This window comes from Antechinus flavipes, chromosome 4 (assembly GCF_016432865.1).
Source record: "Antechinus flavipes isolate AdamAnt ecotype Samford, QLD, Australia chromosome 4, AdamAnt_v2, whole genome shotgun sequence".
Lineage (NCBI taxonomy): Eukaryota > Metazoa > Chordata > Mammalia > Dasyuromorphia > Dasyuridae > Antechinus > Antechinus flavipes.
The window spans coordinates 44,787,462-44,807,455 of NC_067401.1; the positions used below are offsets into that span (position 1 = coordinate 44,787,462).

At 34.0% G+C, this 19,994-nt stretch overlaps 1 protein-coding gene across 1 annotated transcript in view; it reads left to right on the forward strand.

Annotated features, from left to right (window-relative positions):
* The window catches only part of SPAG17 (sperm associated antigen 17), a 249,501-nt gene that overhangs the window by 143,920 nt on the left and 85,587 nt on the right, over positions 1–19,994 (forward strand). Inside the window, 6 exon segments of the mRNA XM_051992887.1 lie at positions 3,081–3,235; positions 5,403–5,566; positions 7,666–7,790; positions 9,660–9,902; positions 15,701–15,812; positions 16,618–16,782. Coding sequence (XP_051848847.1) covers positions 3,081–3,235; positions 5,403–5,566; positions 7,666–7,790; positions 9,660–9,902; positions 15,701–15,812; positions 16,618–16,782 — 964 coding nt within the window.

The window sequence follows — 19,994 nt, forward strand, 5'->3', positions numbered from 1 at the left end:
TTGCATATATATATGGATATATGGATCACATACATTTATATAATATAGATTATAGATATATACATATAACATTATATAGTATATATGCATATATATGTCGATTAATTAATATATGTAGATTATAAGTATATGGATGCAATTATTTGTATTATATATGTTCTGTACTATGTATATACACATGTACACACAAATGTGTGTGGTATATGTTTGTATACTGTGTATGTGGGTATAATGTACACACAAGTGTGTTGTCTATGTTTGCATGTATTATGTATTTATAAACACATGCATACACAAATGTGGGTGTTATTTATGTTTGTATGCATTGTGTATGTATGTGTCATACCAGATTACTTTAGAAAACCACCTTAGAGATAAGTCTGCTAATGCAGATCAGTGCAATCCACAATCTTAGAGAAGTATAACAATGACAAAAAATAATAATAACAGTAATAATAGCTAGCTTTTACATAGCACTTTAATGTTCACCAAGTGCTTTCTAAATATAATGTTATTTTATCCTCAAAGCAACCCTGGAGCTAGATACTATTATTATTCCCATTTTGCTACTGAAAAAGAACTGAAGCACAGAGACTCAGTTACTAATAAATGACTGAGACAAGGTTTAAACCAATGTCCTCATGATTCCAAATCCAATACCTATCCTCTATGTCACCTGGCTAACTGTCATGCTATAATCGGAGGAATATTGATTCTGCACTCAGAAGCTTTAGAAAAAACTTCTACCTCTGGCACTTAATGATCTCAGTTTCCCTATTTGTGAAACAAGAGTTTGAACTAGGTGACACATGAGGATCCTTTTAGCTCTAGAGCTATCATGCTAAGTCATCTAAGGCAATGAGAACTAAATTCCCTGTCCATGGTCCCACAGCCTTTATGCATCAGATGTGGAAGTTAGACCTATGTCTTCCTGCTTCAAAAGCCAACTCTCTAACAACTCTTCCATCATGCTTTTCTTACCCTTCACATGCAAGTTATAGATTTATTGTGTCCAGGACAAAACTCAAAGAAAGCGTATCTTCAAGGTCACTAGACTGCTACCCTCCTTTTTTGCAGAAAGGGCAAAGAATCATAACATTTAGAACTGAAAGAGACCAAAGATATTTAGTTAGAGAATCACAGAACCAGAGGTAAACGATAATAATAATAGTGATAACTTCAAGAATGCATCTAATTCAACTGATACAGGAAAGGGAAATCCTTTATCATATCCCCAGCTAATGCTAAAGTCCTGCAGGCTCCCAGGATAGCCTATTTTCCTAGAGACAGCTAAGTGGTACAATGGAAAGGATGAAGTAAGAAATACCTGAGTTCAAATTTGGCTGCAGATACTTATTGGTTGTGTGACTCTGGGCAAATCACTTAAACTCTCCATTTGCCTCAATTTCTTCATTTATAAATGAAGACAATAATAGCACCAATCTCCAAAGGTTATTGTAAGGATCAAGTGACATAATATTTGTAAAGCACAATACCTGGCATATAGTAGGTACCTAATAATGCTTTTTCTCCCTTTTCTTTAGGCAAAAAATATCTTATTTGTTTCTGTCATTTTTTGTTTTGTTTTGTTCCCAACTAATTCTATCGATCACCTTGTTATTATCCTAGTAACTTTATTTGGACCTGGTCCAGCTTCTCAAGGACCTTCCTAAAACATTATACACAGGACAGCAAATAATAGAACTAGTAAATCCCTTATTCTGGACAAAATACTACCCTTAATGTAGCCAAAAATCTCATTTGCCTTTCAGGCTTATGTCACATTATTGATTCATAACAAAACCCCAAGTTGGCCAAAAATCCCTCACATAGTTTTCACATGAACTATTTGGTGTAATACTGAAGCAGTTGATTTCTGAATGCAAATGTAGAATTTTGAATTTATAGTCCAACACTCCAGTGTATCTATGATCTCATCAATATCCCATCAATGCTCAGCTATCCTGCAATTTCCTTGTCTACATTCTCCCACAAAAATTACTCAACTGGTGGTATATACCACATGGAGAATTTTTTACTATTCTCTCCCATATCACACATAACAATGGAGCATATAAGCTGTCTGTTGGTTGCCCTTGTTCTCACATAACTAATCCATTGTTTTCTTTTTCTGGTCACATGTTTTTCTGATGATATGTCACCCTTTTTGTTTATCCCTGCTAAGTTGTATCTTACTAGAATTAGCAGATTGTTCTAGCATTTTTGAGATCTGTTTGGATTCTGACTCTACCATCCTTTGTCTCATGTATGTATTCTATGTTATGTATATTTATGTATATAAATATCATATGCAGATTTGATAAACATGTCAATTTTGCCTCCATTCAACTCACTGATAAAAATTCTCAACTGTGGAATGCAAAGGACAGATCCTTGGTTACTTCACAGAGCTCTCTCCAAATTGCATGTCCATTTGAAATCTACTTATCATTTAAATCATCTAATCTCTACCTCCCATTTTACACAGGAGGAGTCAATTATTTGCCCCCAGTCACGTAAGGAAGTAGCACAGTGAGGTCTCCTGACTTAAATCCAGTGTTCTGTCCACAAAACTAGACTGCCTTCTCTTACTAATATAAAAATTTGAGCTGTTTTTAGCCCTGAATACACCTCTAGCCACTCACCCCAAGGTACTCTACCTCTCTGCTGCCTCTTTGCTGGGCAAAGGTAGATTCTGTGTTCTTATCCCACCCACCTGTTCTTCTACCACCTTAGACTTAGGAGTAATTATTATATAATTGACTTTTATTATCCTCTCCCTGACCCTTTTGCTCTTTTCTAATTTACCCAGGTGCAGGGAATCAATAAACATATGAACTTTGCTAGTGACTATTAAAAATATCACTATCTCTATTCTCTGGTCCCTGCCAAGATGTCTCCTTGGAGACTTTTTCCTGTTTCTGTTCCACTAACTTCTATGAGTAGCTGCTTCTTCTGATGTCCTTCTCTGCCCTTGACCAAAGAAAATCTACTTGTCTATTCTCATTGTTCCTACTCTTAAATATTCCTTACATAAGGGTTTTTAAATATAGCTAATCACTTACTTTTATTATTTGCAGGTTCTTCAAGAGGCAAGCCAGGAGTTTAGATGCATTGATTCCTATTATCATACCCAAGATAACTCTCTGCTTTTAGTTTTTCACAATCCTATGAATGTACAACGACTAAGTTGTGAAAAATGGGAAATTGCTCTCCATTCTAATGTTGGATTCAGGTGATTTTTTTATTTGTTTAATTTATTCCTTAACCTGAAATGAGCATTTGAACTCCAAGGAAATATCTCTCCAGGACTCAGCACAGTGCCTGAAATGGAGAAAACAATCAGTGTTTGTTGACTGCCTAAGTCATCACCATTAGTGTAATTAATGTTAAATTAAATTTGCTTGCTTAGACCCACATAGATTAAAGACTTGGGGAATGTTATGATGAGCCTAGAATGCAAATTCTATATTTTGATGTATATTTTAAATTTTTTATTTATCTTAAGCTTAAATACAAAATGAGAGAAAATAACATTCTCATATGCATAACAGAACATAAAGAATTCAATATAAAACCATGCATTTCCATTTCAGGCTGCTTATTTAAAAAAGAAAATACTATGTAATAAATACTATAAATTGTTTTCAAAGCTACCCAACTTTTCTGTGCTTCCAAGTTTTCTTTTGTTCTTTGCTGTACACTTTTTTCTCTCTCCTCTCTCCTCTCCTACATAAAGCTACAATTCCACATGAATATATAAGATCTATAAATACACACATACACATACACAAACATATATTTATAAGATCAGGCTAATCATAGTTTTATTTGTCAGTTATGATTTCTGAATGAGGAAATAGGGAAAATATCTTAGTCTTAATTAATTGGTTATTAATATGAGAGAAATAATTTTTCTCAGTAGAAAATAGAGATATCATGGAAGAAGAATTGAGAGGATTTGGCAATTAATTGGATAAAAATGAAGGCAAGGCAGAATCACTATCAGCTATCCTAGCAATAATTAATAAAATGATTAATTACCCAGAAACTATGTCTCTCAAATTTTTCATTATACTACCTCTTATTTTGTTTGATCTATTTCATAGGTTCAATTATTATCTTTATAGCTAGACTCCCAAATTTAAAATATGTTTGTCATTTCTATTTGTCTTTCCATACTTTTTCTAAAATGAATCAGCTCATCATTTCTAATAGTATATTTTGATGTTTCTATAGCTTCAATAGAATTTGAGAAAATAGTAAGTGAAAGGCAAAAGCATCAATCTAGTATTAACTAGATTTTAACCTCTAGGATTCAATGACTTTTATTCCCTAGTTCCCCTGGATTCACTCTACCATATAATAAAAGGTATTGCTTAGAGCTTGGTTATATCTCTTTGAAAATTAGGAGATATTTTGTCATTTTTGTAGCACTGTCTTCAGGGAATAAAGTTCTAGCATTGGTGTTAAAAGGATCTCATTTCAAGCCTACTTCTTATGTTAAAGATTTTAAAGACTTGTGTGATCTTGGGCAAAGTCACTTCCACCAACTTCCTTCCCATTCTTGATCTGTGATCTGGTGATTTTACATAATCCTATAATATATAGATAAAAAAATATTGGAGAAATATTAAATGGGAGAAAAACACACATTTGCCTGCTCAACAATGTTGTTATTACTTATTTTACTTTTCAACATTTAAAGCCTTTCACACATAGGAGGTGATCCCTAAGAAGTGATATCTAGAAATTCAAATTTAACTCTAGACATTAGGATCTCTAGTTCAATTTGCTTGTTGTGTATATAGATATCTTTAAAACTGATTTGTAATGTTATGGAATATTGTTGTTCTATAAGAAACAATCAGCAGAATGATTTTAGAGAGGCCTGGGGAGACTTACATGAACTGATGCTCAGTGAAATAAGCAGAATCAGGAGATCATTTTACACGGCAACAACATTATATAACAATCAATTCTGATGGACATGACTCTTTCCAACAATGAGATGATTAAGGCCAGTTCCAATGATCTCTTGATGATCTAACCACAGAGAGGACTGTGGGAACTGAGTGTGTATCACAACATAACATTCTCACTCTTTTTGTAGTTGTTTTCTTGCATTTTGTTTTTTTTTTTTTTACTCATTTTCTTTCTTTTTTGATCTGATTTTTCTTGTGCAAGATAATTGTAAAATATGTTTACACATATTGGATGTGTATAACATACATTAGATTGCTTGCCATCTAAGGGAGGAGGTGGGGGGAAGGAAGGGAAAACTTGGAACACAAGGCCATGCAAGGATCAATGTTGAAAATCCATATGTTTTGAAAAAAAAAGTTTTAATCAAAATTGATTTGTAATGCTAACTTTTTCTTGGATTCTGTCCCCTCACCCAGGAACTATTTGGAACTTGTAGCTGATTCTATTCAGGAATGGATTGTACAAGAAGAAGCAAAATATCAGGAAAAGAAAATGGCTGAGGAAATAGCTCTTGCTTTAGCACAACTAGAAGACAGAGCATCTCCTGAAAGATCTGATTCTTCTCCCAAAAAGTCTAAAGGTAGGTATTTATTTCCATTATAATCAAACTTGAATTCTCAGGCATTTGTCTCTGACTTTTTGTTTTGAGAGAATGTTAATTGTTTGACATAGTTTCCAGGCATGATATAATAATGAAATTCCTCAGTTTGGCACTTAAATCTCTGCACGATCTTATTCCAGCCAGATTTCCAAGATTTGTTTCAAATTATTCCCCTTCATGACCTCCACAACCCATCTAAGCAAATCTACTTAGTAGCCCCTCACATCGTTTTCCATTCCCCATTTTCCACCAAAAATGAAATGTGTGCCGTACCTCAGTTCTAATTCTTAGCATTCTTAATTTCATTCAGACTTCCATTTAAGCACTGTCTTCTACCTGAAGACTCTCCTGGTTCCCCAGGAGTTCCCTTCATCTTTGTACTCCTCCACTTCCTTCTCCTCTTCAAATTACTTTGCATATCCTAATTATTTGATATAAATATTGTATCCTCTTTTCTTTCCCTCTCCCCTACAAGCTCCTTGAAGGCAAGAACTGTTTCATTTTGCCTTCATAACCAGAAAACCTAGACTAATGCCTAAAACAGAAGTTCTAGATAAAGATAGACAGTGAGATAGAGCATATACTAAGAAGTGGAGTAAACAGGGAATACTATCACTGCATTCAAATATGGAAGAAAGATAAGATTGATTTTTCTTGGCCCCAGAGTACAGAATTACCACCAAGCAATAGAAGCTACACCAAAGCATATGTCACCTCAAAATAAAGAAAAGCTTCCCTTAAGGAAGCGTATGTATTTGAAACAAAATGAGTTGCCTCAGGATGTAATGAGCTCCCCATCAGTGATATTTCAATGAAGCCTGAGTCTGGATGACTATTCATTTATCAAGTTGACTTAGGTCACCTGTGCATAGCCTTCCAGTTTTAAAATTTGATGATTCTGTAACCATTGCAGAACTTCATCCTTTCCCTCCATACCACTACCTCCTCCTGGTTTTCTTTTTTCTAATAAGGATACCACCATATATTCAATCACCCATACTTAAAACCTTGGCATTGTCTGTGTTCAGTCCCCCTTATCCAATCAATTGCCAAATCCTCTCAATTCTACTTCCATGAAATTTCTACTTTCTACTGAGAGAAATTATTATTTTTTCTTAATAACCAATTATTGAATTAAGACTAAGTTTTTTTTCCCTTTCTATTTCCTCATTTAGAAGTCAGTCCCTAAAAAATAGGGCTTATAATGAGATTGGATTTAACATTCTCCTCAATCTAGTTCATACCCCATCCAACTGGGAAAACTCAGATCTGATCAAAAAGTAAAGAAATTCTAGTTTAGGTGAATTGATGTTGAGTTTTTATCAGACAGGTCCCTTTTGCTCTAGATTCTGGTGGTCTGGGAAGAGATATCTTTCTTTGTTCAAAGCTGAATAATCAGTTATATCTCCCAGATCCTTATTAAAATAAGCCCACCTCTCATTATAAAACTCATTCTCTCATTACTTGTTAGCCAGTCAGGGTTAATTACACTTTCAGTAATACCCACTCTTCCAAGTACATATAAATATTAAGTAAGTCCCATTAGAGACGTGGGTTTTTGAGAGACAGCTAAGTGATCATCTTTTTTATTAATTATCCACTAGCACTAAATAATAGAACAATTAATAATAAATAAATATACCTCTCAAACTTTTTATTTGCCACATGGATTCAATTATTATCTCTATACATATGACTCCCAAATCTAAATATTTAATCCCATCTTTCTTCTTAATTCTGATATTACACTGCCAACCAGTTGCTTGACTTCTCTCCCTAAAACATCTCAGATGCAATATGTATAAAATATAATTCATTATAATTTTCCCAAAACTCTTGTACCTTCCAATTTTCCTAAGTCTATTGAAGTCATCATCATCCTCCCAAAGACTCAGGTTTGTAAACTCAGTGTCAATCTTTGAATCTTCCTTTTGCTCTTGCTAATTGCCAAGTCAATGATATATATCCCATGAATTTATTCCTCCTCTCCAACTCAAATGCTCTTAACCTTTGACTTTTTTTCTTTCTTACTTCAAACTAGGACATTTACTTAAGAGTTTGATTCTCCCCATTTATAGGTGCCAAAGGAAGCAAAACCACCAGTGAGGAAGACGAGAAAGATAAAGAAAAAGAAAAGGAGAAAGAAAAAGATAAGGATAAAGAGAAAGAAAAGAATATTTTTATCCTAGAAGGCTCCCTCAAGGTAATCCAAAATAGGGGAAAATACATAATAATAAGAAGTCGTAGCCCTAAATGAGTTAATGGTTGGGTAATTGTGATGGAAGATCCAATCTTTTGGCTAAGATCTTGGACAATTGATCATTTGCAGGTCAGTTAAATGCCTTTAACTGATTATTGTGTCTAGAAAATAATGGCAGAGTATGGTGGGAAGAGTCAGAAAATTTAGTAGATTTTTCTCCCTCTTCAAAATTATTCCTCCTTAAATTAAAGAAAAAGAAAAGGCATTCTTCACGAGTGACAAGGTTAAAATTAGATATTCATTTATAATTTGATTTAGTGATTTTATTTCTCTAAGGTGTCTTTCTATCCATACAGAGTAAATGCTATTAGTAGTGGTACTTAGAATAAGTCCTGAGTCCCATAGAGACTGCTAATAGCTAGTGATGATCACATTCAGATTAGCCACTAGGTCAATTCTGGAAATGTTCAGCTTGCCTTCCAATAATAGGAAGGATTATTGCCTAAGCCCTAGAAGGGAGTCTCAAGTATTTCAAGAAATGGTGCCATGTCCTTTCCTAGCCTTCCTCATTATCACATTACCATTTATTTGTAGCTTGAAAAGAAAAAATAAAGAGCAACAGGAAAAAAGAAATGTCTCACCCAAGATCACACAGGTCATATCTATCAGAGGCAAATTTGAACCCCAAACCTCTGACTATCATACCCAAATCTCTAGTGGTGTGGTTCACTACCTAACATATGTCAATTGGTTGAATCAATGAACACTCTCCTAGGAAACAACCTCAACCTGTCTTCTGCACTCCCATTTTACGAATATAACTGTATGTGTTGGTGCCATATCAGTAAACAATAGATTTTTGTCATTTAATCTATAAATACCACAAAAACCCAGGATTGTCAATCCATGGTATATTCAATATAAGGGAAAAACTCCAGTCAACTTTGAAGGTAGGGATCCTGTAAACACATCCAATATTCAAGCTACACTGATGTCCTGCCAGACCAATACACCTTTCGAGATCCAAAGCTCCTAGAACAAAAATCTCTACATTCCTCCACTTAGAAGCATAGAATTTTAAAACTGCGAAAAAGCTTACAAATCAGATGTTTCAGCCCATTCATTTTACAGAGAAAACTTGAGGCCTATAGAGCTAGATGGTACAGAAGATAAAGCACCAGCCCTGGAGTCAAGAGGCCCCAAGTTCAAATCCCCAAACCAATTTTTTTTTTTTTTTTTTTTTTTTGCTGAGGCAATTGGGGTCAAGTGATTTGCCCAAGGTCACACAGCTAGGAAGTGTTAAGTATTTGAGAACAAATTTGACTTCAGGGCTGGTGCTCTATCCACTGCACCACCTGGTTGCCCCCAAAAAATCTTTTTTTTCAAACAAAATTCACTTTAATTCACTTTAAATTCCCCAAACCTTTGTTCATTTGGAAATAAAAACAGCAGTAACCAATTATTGGAGCTCCTCAGAGACTGGAAGTCACTTCCACAGGAGAAAAAAGGAGAAAAATATATAATGCAACAAAATGTCTTGTAATAAATACATTATAAAGACCAACATAGTTGAAATACTTAAAAACAAGTGCTTCAGTGGAACTGATTCATTATCTGCTGATCAAACAAGTAGCACTAAACTACTGAAATTCAGAAGCAAATTCAAATAAACTCTTTACTGAACTATGAACAGAACCAAAACTTGAAAAAAATCTAGTGGATCAAATATAACTAGAATACATTTTATTTTCTAAAATCAAACCTTCATTTTCTAAGTATCATTTATCCAGAAAAGCCTAATATTCTCTAAAATTAACTTCAGATTTACTAACTTAAATGGTCAAATAATTTGTTATTGTGATTATTGGACAGGCGTGGAAGGCAGAACAGGAACGTTTAGCAGAAGAAGAGCGCATAAAAGAAGAAAAGAAATTAGAAAAAAGACAAGTAGAACCTACCAAAAAGAAAAAGAAAGGAGAAAAGCTAGAAAAACAAGATAGCAAGATTTCCAAAAAGAAACTCGGCTCCAAAGAGAAAACTAAAGAAGAAGTGTCAAAGTCCTCACAGCAACCGGAAGAAATTATCCCACCAGTAATCATTGAGAAAGTACACCCGGTAAGACCAGGTTTGATACCTAACCAGCCCTTGTGTCTACTGTAGAAGAAAAAAAAAGTCCCTAAGGTTATATAGCCAATACTAACTCAAAGGAATTTGGGTCTCTTTCTTAAAGCAGCAGCAACTCCAAAGCAGCAGAAATTCTTGGTGCTCTACTTGTCCATTCCTATGTCCTTTGATAGTAGAGCTTCATGATAATAATGTTCTCAATCTTCTGGGGATAGATAATGATATCCAGTGTTTATAGAAGGAAAAAAAGTTACCAACCTTGTCAAATTTGAGAAAATTGCATTATAAAATTTCTTTGATTTTTACCAGCTCTGCTGTGGCCTGTTCTCACTTCAATGTTCCTTTTCCCCAACTTAATAGTAGTTTTTTGTTTTGTTTTTATTTATTTTTATTTTATTTTATTTTTCCATTTACATTCCAATTCATTTTTATAAGATTCTGAGTTTCAGATTTTTTCTTTCTCCCTTCCTTCCTTGCCACCTCCACAATATAGCAAGCAATCTGATATAGGTAATTTATGTATAATCTCAATGTCCCTTTTGGCCTGGTTTCCTGAGTGAGCTCTATTTTCTTTCTTTCTCTCTCCCAAACCCCAGTCTATTTCTTTTCTATGTCCTCGAGACATACTTATACTTTAATTATTCCCTGGATCTCTAATCTCCACAATACAAGAACTCCCTCTAACAAAAGATTGCAATAATTTCCATACTTGAATATTTTTTTCAAGTCGGTAGAGATCCTCTTTCTTTTCAATAAATTGAAAAACCAACCATATCACCGCACTGCTCAACAAACTCCAGTGGCTCCCAAGTATTTGCAGGATCAAATATAAAATCATCTGTTTATTCTCTGACTCCCCATGTTTTCAATCTCCTTATCATCCCCACCCTCACATATAAATGCTAGCATCATTTCCATGAACAAAATACTTCATCTCTTCCCCAAGCATTTTCTCTGACTCTCCTTCATAACTGCAAAGCTCTCCTTCCTTATCTTCACTTCCTGGCTTCCCCAGTTTCTTTCAAATCCCAGCTAAAATCCCAGCTTCTATAGAAGCTTCTCTAAAAATCCTCTTAATTCTAGTGTCTTCTTTCTGTTGATTACTTTGTATTTATACTGTATATAGCTTGTTTATACATATTTGTTTTGGTTGTTCTTTTTTCCCATTAGATTGTAATTTCCTTGAAAGCAGAAACTGTCTTTTGCCTCTTTTTGTATCCCCGGTGCTTAGAACATAATTCCTGGTATATAGTGGGCATTTAATGTTTGTTGCCTTATTTGATAACTAACCTTTTAGATATGACTGCTTCTTTCAGCAACATAGATACTAAATTACATGTCCTTCATGTCCTTTCTTAAATCTTTCACACACAAAAATTCTCATCAAAGAGATAGAGGCTTAAAATAGGTCTGTTAATATTTTTTCTAGGTATCAGAGAAAAACTTGAGGCACACACTTATTATGCCCAAATCTGGTCCCATGACAATGGACCCATTTTTTTTCAATCTCTTATGTCTTCAATGTCATTTATATCTTTCTTCATGAAGAAGTTTTTATTTTAAAAAAATGCCAAAACCCATTTATACCCACTATGGGTCTTTTCCTTTGATTTTTGAATCATCTGAAATCTTGATTTTTTCTGAGATCATAGTGGTCACTGGTATAAAATATTATTGAGGTTGATACCAATGCTCAGAAGAGTGAGTTTTGTGTCTGGGTGTTGCTGGAGATCATTGAAAATGCTGCACAATTTATCAGAGGTGAAGGAAGCAATATGGTAGAGTGGAAGGAGTGATAGATTGAGAGAGAGAATCTGGATTCTTCTTCCTGTAAGTCACTTACCTCTGTAAGACTCAGTTTCCTCATTTGTAAAATCAAGAGTTTGGAAAAGATGATCATTAAGGTTTCACCCAGCCCCAAATCTATAATAATTTGATAATGATCCAAGAAGTCAGCCAGCTCTCTCTATCTGCCTCAAATCAAAGCCCAGTGCATTATCTATCAGCAGTTTCTTTTGAAAGATAACCGGTGGACTTCTGGGGGGAAATTGTCTTCTTGATTTTAGCTTCTACTCTATTACAAACTTTTATTTCTTTTTCTCTAACTAGTCCTTTCTTTCCTTTTGGAAAAACTATTTTCTTCTTTAAACGATTTTCTTTCTACTCCAAAATAATTTGGTTTTTCCAGTTCTAGAACCCTTCCCTTCTCAAGGTCCTTATCCTACATAATCTGTCTCTTACTGCCTTTCCAGTTCCCCAAAAAAATTTTTTTTAGAAATAAGATCATAGATTTAGAATTGCAAAGGACCTTTTAGACTTTCATTTGACAAATGGGGAAACTGAGGCAGGATACCAAATTATTTGCCTATGGTCATCCAAATGATAAGTACTTAGAGATGGAATTTGAACCATGTTCTTCTTGACTAATGCTATCCAGTGACCTTTTTACTATAGCATTCTGCCACTCCTATTTGAATCCTTAGATTCAGTCAACATATTCTTCAGTGATATCATATACAGTAAATGACTTCTGACCCAAACTCTCATCCATCTTCAAAGTTACCAATATCTTCTTAATTTGTCAATCTAAAATCCTCACCCTGCCTGACCATCCTGAATCTCAAATGACTTCTCTCTAGAAGCTTTGGGTACTGCCTGCCTCTTTGGTCATTCTTTCCTAGTATCCATAATATCATTGGGCTTGAAGTTAGGAAGACCTGAATTTCAGTCCTGCTTTATTATTGTATAGAGGAAAATGCTATGGAGTTAAATTTGATCAGGTTCAAATCCTGCTTCTGATATAGACTCGCTTAGATATGATCTTAGACAAATCAGTGATTTTTTTTTTTCATGAGCATTGGTTTCTTCATCTGTAAAATGAAGAGTTTAGATTAGATCACCTCTGAAGTCCTTTCTTATTTTATGATACTATGATTCTTTTCTGGAAAAGTATCCATATCTTGCTAACTAATTGTAATTCTATCTAAGGCTCAGTCCTAGGTCCTTGTCTTCAATTAAATAATAAAAATGAAAAAAATAAGATAAAATTAGAGAGTTGACTCACTAGTTTCTAAAGTTTTTTTCCTATTCTAAACCCAGTGACAAAGATATAACTACCTATCATGATAAACCATTCCATTTTTGGACACATACTTGCTAAACCATTATTTATATTGATCTCCAAATCTACTTCCTAAGATTCAATTAACACCATTTAAATTACTAAAAGAACATTAGAGCACATAATTCCTCTCCACACACCATGTTTGGAATCTTAATCCAGTGGTGGGCACATATTTGTAAATCAAAATTAACCTACCGTAAGGTGGGACCAGGAAGACGTGACTAGGGAGAAATCAGTTGCATAGATGGAGCTGAATCATCAGGAGTTTCTGAAGGGTTGGGGGCATAAAGACCACCTTCCAACCAATCATGGCATGCATGATTTTGTTCTAATAGTTAATGTGGTTAGATAATTGACAGTTGTAGAATTTCTAATACGAGCCAAGAGAAGAAAATCTGGCACTAAGTCACCTCCTGACAGATTTCTGAACTCCAACGTTGCATTGGACTGTACCCAAACACAAATTCAAGACTCTGGCATGTTGTTTGGAGGTCATTTTGACACTTGTAAAGTGATGATTTATTACAGTACTACTTACTACCATCCAGGAGTAACTGATGAAGTCATTTCGGTTTAAAGCCTGGAAAGTTTTTTGAGCTCCTTTTGCATTAAAAGTGCATTGATTACAATACATTTTTATGCATTTTTACTTTATATCATAGATATTTCTCACACAAATATCTTTTTGTGATCTTTTAAATAATATCTTCCCTTTAGACAGATTATTAAAGCAAAAACATCTAGCATAAAGACAATATCTGAGGTTGTAAATAACATTTTCTCTTGCTTCTTTGCTGTGAGAAAAGAGAGGATGAGGTAAGAGAAAGCTTAATTTTCTCTTCTTCCATGTCTTCACTGGTTTTTCCATTGTTCAGATTTTAATTTCTTTTTTAATGATGTTTTCACTAATATCATTATAGGAATTATGTATATTATCCTAATTCTGCTGATTTTACTCAGAATTAACCATACAAATCTTGCCAAGTTTCTCTGAAAGACTTTTATTTGGAAATTCCTATAATCGAGGAGTTAGAACTAGAAGGGACTTTAGTGGCCATTGAATAGAACTTCTTCATTTGACAAATGAGAAACCTAAGTGAATTGCCCATGGTCACCCTATTAGTAAATGTCTCAGGTGGAATTTGAACCCAGTTCTCTCTGATGTCAATTTCCCTAACTTTTCCATTATTCCCTACTGTCTGTCCCACATAATAATATTCCATTGCATTCACATAATACAATTGTTTTTATTTTTGCTTTGTTTTGTTTTTACTATGGTCTTTTCTCAACAATGGACCCTCACTTTATTTCCATTTCTTTGCTATCACAAAGAAGTTTGTGGTAATATTTTAGTAAATATTGGACTTTGTTTCTGTCTTCAATTTCCTTTGGGTATTAGCCTAATAGTAAAATCACTGAGTCAAAAGGTCTGGATGGGCTAGTCACTTTTTTTCAGAATTCCAAATTGATATGCAGAACATTTGGATCTATCTCAGTTTCAACAGTTCAATAGTGATCTGTCATTCTATGGTCCCTTAAGTGCTTACTATTACTATTTTTGTCATCTTTACCAATTTGTATGGGATAGCATGAAATCTGAGAAATGTAATAATTTGAATTTGTTATAATGATTTGTAGCAGGTCTTCCTATGATCATTGGTAGTTTGTGATGTTTATGAAAACAATATCCTTTGACAACCAGAATATTAACGAATGGCTATTGGTATTATTATATTTTTAGTCAATTTCTTATATATCTCTGATACTGAACTGTAATTAGTAATGTTTGATGTATATTTTATCACTCTACAATTTCTTTTCTTAATCTACATGCATTTTGTTCATGCAAAAGGATTTTTTTTGTTTTTTGCACAATCAAAATGTTTATTTTGTGATCTCTACTATCCCTTGTTTGTTTAAAAATTATTCCCCTATCCATAAATGGGAAAGATCACATACTATGTTATTTTTAAAAATAATATTACCTTTTCTATTTGGGTCATATATCCATTTGGAGCTTATGGAGATATATGCTATAAGAAATTGGCCTAAATAATTTATTACAAATTACTTTTCCCCTTACCCCAATTAATAGTGATGAAAGAGAGTTCTCTTCCCACTAATTTATGCTCTTAAATTTATTTACTACTGGAATTCTATTTTCAGTTGTTTTATTTCCTTGCTCATCTAGTCTGTTCTGCTAGTCTTTTTTTAAAACCATTACCAAATAGTTTTTAATGATTTCTACTTAATAATATGTTTTGAAATCTAATAGCACTTAATCATCATTCATAATTTTTCTCATTTTCCCCATAAATTTTTAGGCTTTTTGTTCTTCTAAATTTTCTTGATTTGTCTAGTTTTTAAAAGTACACACTTTTGATTTGTAGTACATCTGTAAATTAATTTGACAAAAAATCTGTAGATTATTTTGGTTAGCATTATCATTATGTTGTCATGACCGGATATGTTGGTTTCTAATTATTTATCTCCCTTTATATCTGAGGTCTAACTTGAATCTCTATGATTGTGATTATCTATGGATATCTTTAAGAGAATCCTATGTAACAAATCTAAAATTATTTAAATTGGTTCATATTTTCACTCACTTCACAGGACAGAAAATGTATCCCTACATATGCAGGATAATGTTCTCTTTTTCTAGTTTCAAGGATACAACATGGGAGAGAATCCAATCCACATCTCCGGTACAAATTACTTTTTGTATCCCTCAGATGGAGGACAGATTGAAGTGGAAAAGATAGTATTTGGAAAAGGTACATTGTGAAAACATTCACCTTTCGATCAAGATGCATAAAATCACTGGGGATAACCCCATGACAATGAGATTATTGTTTGCTGTGATACAGTAGAGCAGGTCCACTCAGATGGGGTCTTGAGTCATGTTAGACTTTAATATATATATAGCCCTATTCATATTCTACTTCTGTCTTAGAACACAAAAATTTAGATTCTACATGACATGTAGTGACCAATATGATCATTTAGAATTAGAGTAATGTTGAGATGACTTAAGTCATAGAATTGTGAGGACTCTTGGGACAGATGTTATGCTTTGGGATCAAGTTTCTTTGTCTAAAAAGGTTTCCATAGAAGGTGTAATGCATTAAGCTGTCAAACTAATTCATACTGTAATGCAAATTGCTTCTACTAGATATCAAGATTATCTTTCTGGGAGAATGGAAATTTTCATGAAGAAAAAAGGAACATTTAATTTAGAACACAAAGCACTGTCTAGAATGTCTACATGTAGGTGGTTTAGAGCCAGGAATACTATGGAGCCATTGGAAGAAAAAGTAGAAGGGTGCCAAAGGAAAACTTGCCTACTTCACCATCTGGCTGGTGATTGTTTTGCTCTTCATTCTAATTAGATTTGTTAATATAAATAGATAGATAGATAGATAGATAGATAGATAAATATAGACAAAGATACACACACCCGTGCATATATACACATACACATATTGAAAAGCAAAGTTCTATTCTCCAAATATTTAAACAGTTATCTGATAATTTGTAGTGACAGACTCATTTACCTGTCTTTGCCCTGTTGCTTCTCAGGACCAACTTTCATAAAAGTGAGAGTGAAAAAGGACAAGCATAATTTCTTTATTCATATAAAAGACCCCAAGAAAATACAAGGAAAGGTGAAAAAACGAGAAGACAATGATTCTTCAGATGATGAAGGCAAAGGTAAAAAAAGGAAATCAAGGACACCAAAGTCAGGTAATTTTATCACTGAGACACACCATAATATAATATAATAAAGTATAATACAACCCAAGACAATGCAACACATTGCTGTGTAGGTAGGTGGCACTACAGAGCATAAAGCACTGAGTCTAGAATCAGGAAGAGTCATCTGCCAGAGTTCAAATCCAGTCTCGGACATTTACAAGCTGTGTGACCCTGGACACGCCACTTAATCTGGTATGCCTCAGTTTACCCAATCACATACTTTCCCTTAATTATGCTTTTTTATGGTACTTTAGGAATATGTCATTATTGGGAACATTTTCCAGTCTACTCACAATGATATATATATTATTATATTTCCAGTTCGGGGGCCACAAAGAGAGAGAACAATTATGTTGGAAAAAAAAATGGTTCTTTGCATTGAAAAGTACTTCAAGTTATTCAAAGTACATGCAGTTTCCCAAATATGTCCCTCTTCCTTCCTCCTGTCCCTTCTGTCCCTTCTGATGAAGACCTCTTTTTTCAAGTATATAATAGACCAGTTGGTTTCTGAGGTCCTTCCCATCTCTGAGTTACTGTGACTTAAATTATACTTTAAAATTAAATTTTATGTATGTTTTATCACAAAGTCACAGAATCACAGAATTTAAGAGTTGGGGAGAATCTCAGTGGCCATATAATTTGAATGATAACCCCAAAGTAATCCTAGTGGAACCAATCTTTCAGGTGGATGTCAAGCTTCTGTTAGAAAACCACCTAAGAGGTAAAAATCTAGCACCTCTGGTAGGTCATTAAAGTAGTTCTTAAGCATCTCTGATTGGTTATCCTGACACAAACCTAAATTGGACTCTTTACAGATTCTATTTATTGTTTCTGTTTTATCCTCTGTCACCATCAAAATGAGTTTAATCTCTCCTCCATAAGATAGTTCTTCATACATTTGAAAACAGCTATCACAGTGTTTGAACCTTCTCTTCTCCACATAAAACAAATTTATTACTTTAAGCTTTCACTACATTGGTTCCTCTCCTATGGATAATCTCTAGTTGATAAATGTCCTCTTTAAACCATGGCATCCAGAACTAAAAATATTACTCCAAATGAGTCTGTGGGAGGAAAAAATAGAGGAACCATTACCTTCTTAAGCCCAGAGCCTGCTTCTCTTAAACATAGCCCAACATTGTATTAACGTTTTTGGTTTCCACATTCCAATGCTGATTCGTGTTGACCATATAATCCATTGAAATCCCCATATATTTTTTTAGAAAAAAAAAACATTACTATCTAGTCATCCCTTCCAAATCTCTGACTTGTGAAGTTGATTTTCTTATACCTGAGAGTTTACATTTATCTCTATTGGTTTTTATCTTATAAAATTCAGACCAGCAGGTTAAAAAGTCTTTTGCTATACCTCACAGAATTAAGCCATTTGCAAATTTGATAAGCACTTCCTTATGGAGAAATAATGGATTCAGGATGCAGAATTCACACACACACACACACACACACACACACACACACACACACACACACACTGGTTGATTGGCTGTCCTTCATTCTCAGAGAATCAAAATGATATCACGATGTTAGAGTTAAAGTCCTCCTTAATAGGTGGATATTACATCTAGAAGAAAATCATCCATCAGAGAGCCAGTGTGACTTCTGAAGGGGCCAAGGAACAGTAGTAGATATGGTTTTTGATGCCTAACAACTCCATGAGAAATGCCAGGGCAGAACAGAGATTTGCATAAAACAAAGCCTTTGATACTGTCAATCATGAGAGCTTATGGAAAATTTTCTCTCTCTCCTTCCCTCCCTTCCTCCCTTTCATTTCCTTCCCCCCTCTCTTTCTTTCCCTTCCTCCCAGCTCTCTTCCCCTCTCTCTCCCTCTCTCTTCCTCTTCCTCTTCTCTTCTCTTCTCTTTTCTTTCTCTGTCTCTGTGTCTGTCTCTGTCTCTGTCTCTGTCTCTCTCTCTCTCTCTCTCTCTCTCTCTTTCTTTCTCTCTCTCTCTCTCTCTCTCACACACACACACACACAACCACCTGGGGTTGTTGTAAGGATCAAATGAGATAAGAAAATATAAAATATTTGGCATGGTTCCTGGCACATAGTCATCATATAAATGCTATTATTAGTAGTATTACTTGACTTTACTTCTGTGTTCTTTATATTTTTCTTTTTAAATCTGAGTTGCTTGGTGAGTTTCTTATACATCAATCAATCTCTTCAGACAAACCCATGATTTTGATCCCCATTGAAATTGTTTCCCTTTATTTTGTCATAAGTTAGTTCTTTGGCATCTCCCATTCTTCTTGGACTGGCATCTCCAATTGCATTTTCATCCATGGGTTTATTTCTGCATACTGAATAAGCATGAACATGGATCGAGAGAATTTTTCATTCTCCTATGTAAGCTGAAATGTAGTCCCAGTTTCCTTATCTACAAAATAATCAAGTCGTACTAAGTGAGGCATATCATTCCTTCCAGCTCTAGATTGTTAAACCTACTGAAATGAAATGAAAGCAGAAGATGAAAATTGTATAATTTCCATGGATAAAATTACTTAAAAGGAATTTTATAACTTCTCAAGTTGAAATTTTTCTAGTTGATTTCTGTTTCATAAAAGACAACTGATATGTTTTACTTTTAATATATGTGCTTTACATATATGTACAAATATACTAAATATATCCAAATATAATATATGTATATATTATATACTACATGCATGTTTAGGTCTTATGGAAATAAAGAGAGAGGGGAGAGAGAAAGGGAAAGAGAGAGACAGAAAGAGACACAGAGAGACAGAGAGAGAGACAGAGATGGGGGGAAGAATTTTGGATGGAGAGAGAAGATACTCGGGATTTACTTGTATGTACTATATATATAATTTTTTCTCCAAATATTTTACAAGAGGAAATTTTAAAAGTTTTATTTCCATTAACGAAATTTTGAGACATACATTGATGTCATATTTGTCAATATTTTGAATGAGTACATATAATTTGCTATTGTATGGCAATAAGGGGAAATGGACAACACAATAACTACAATCGTTTTATTGGGAATGTATTATAACATATCTGATTCTAAATTAGATGTGTAGATGAATAGTAAAATGTATTTCTGTTTCTTATACATCAATAATATAGTACCTAACCCGGCTACCTTCCCTGGTGGCAGGAGACAATGGAGGAAGTAATTAAGAGCTACAAATTAAGAGTTTGGGTGTTTTGCTCAT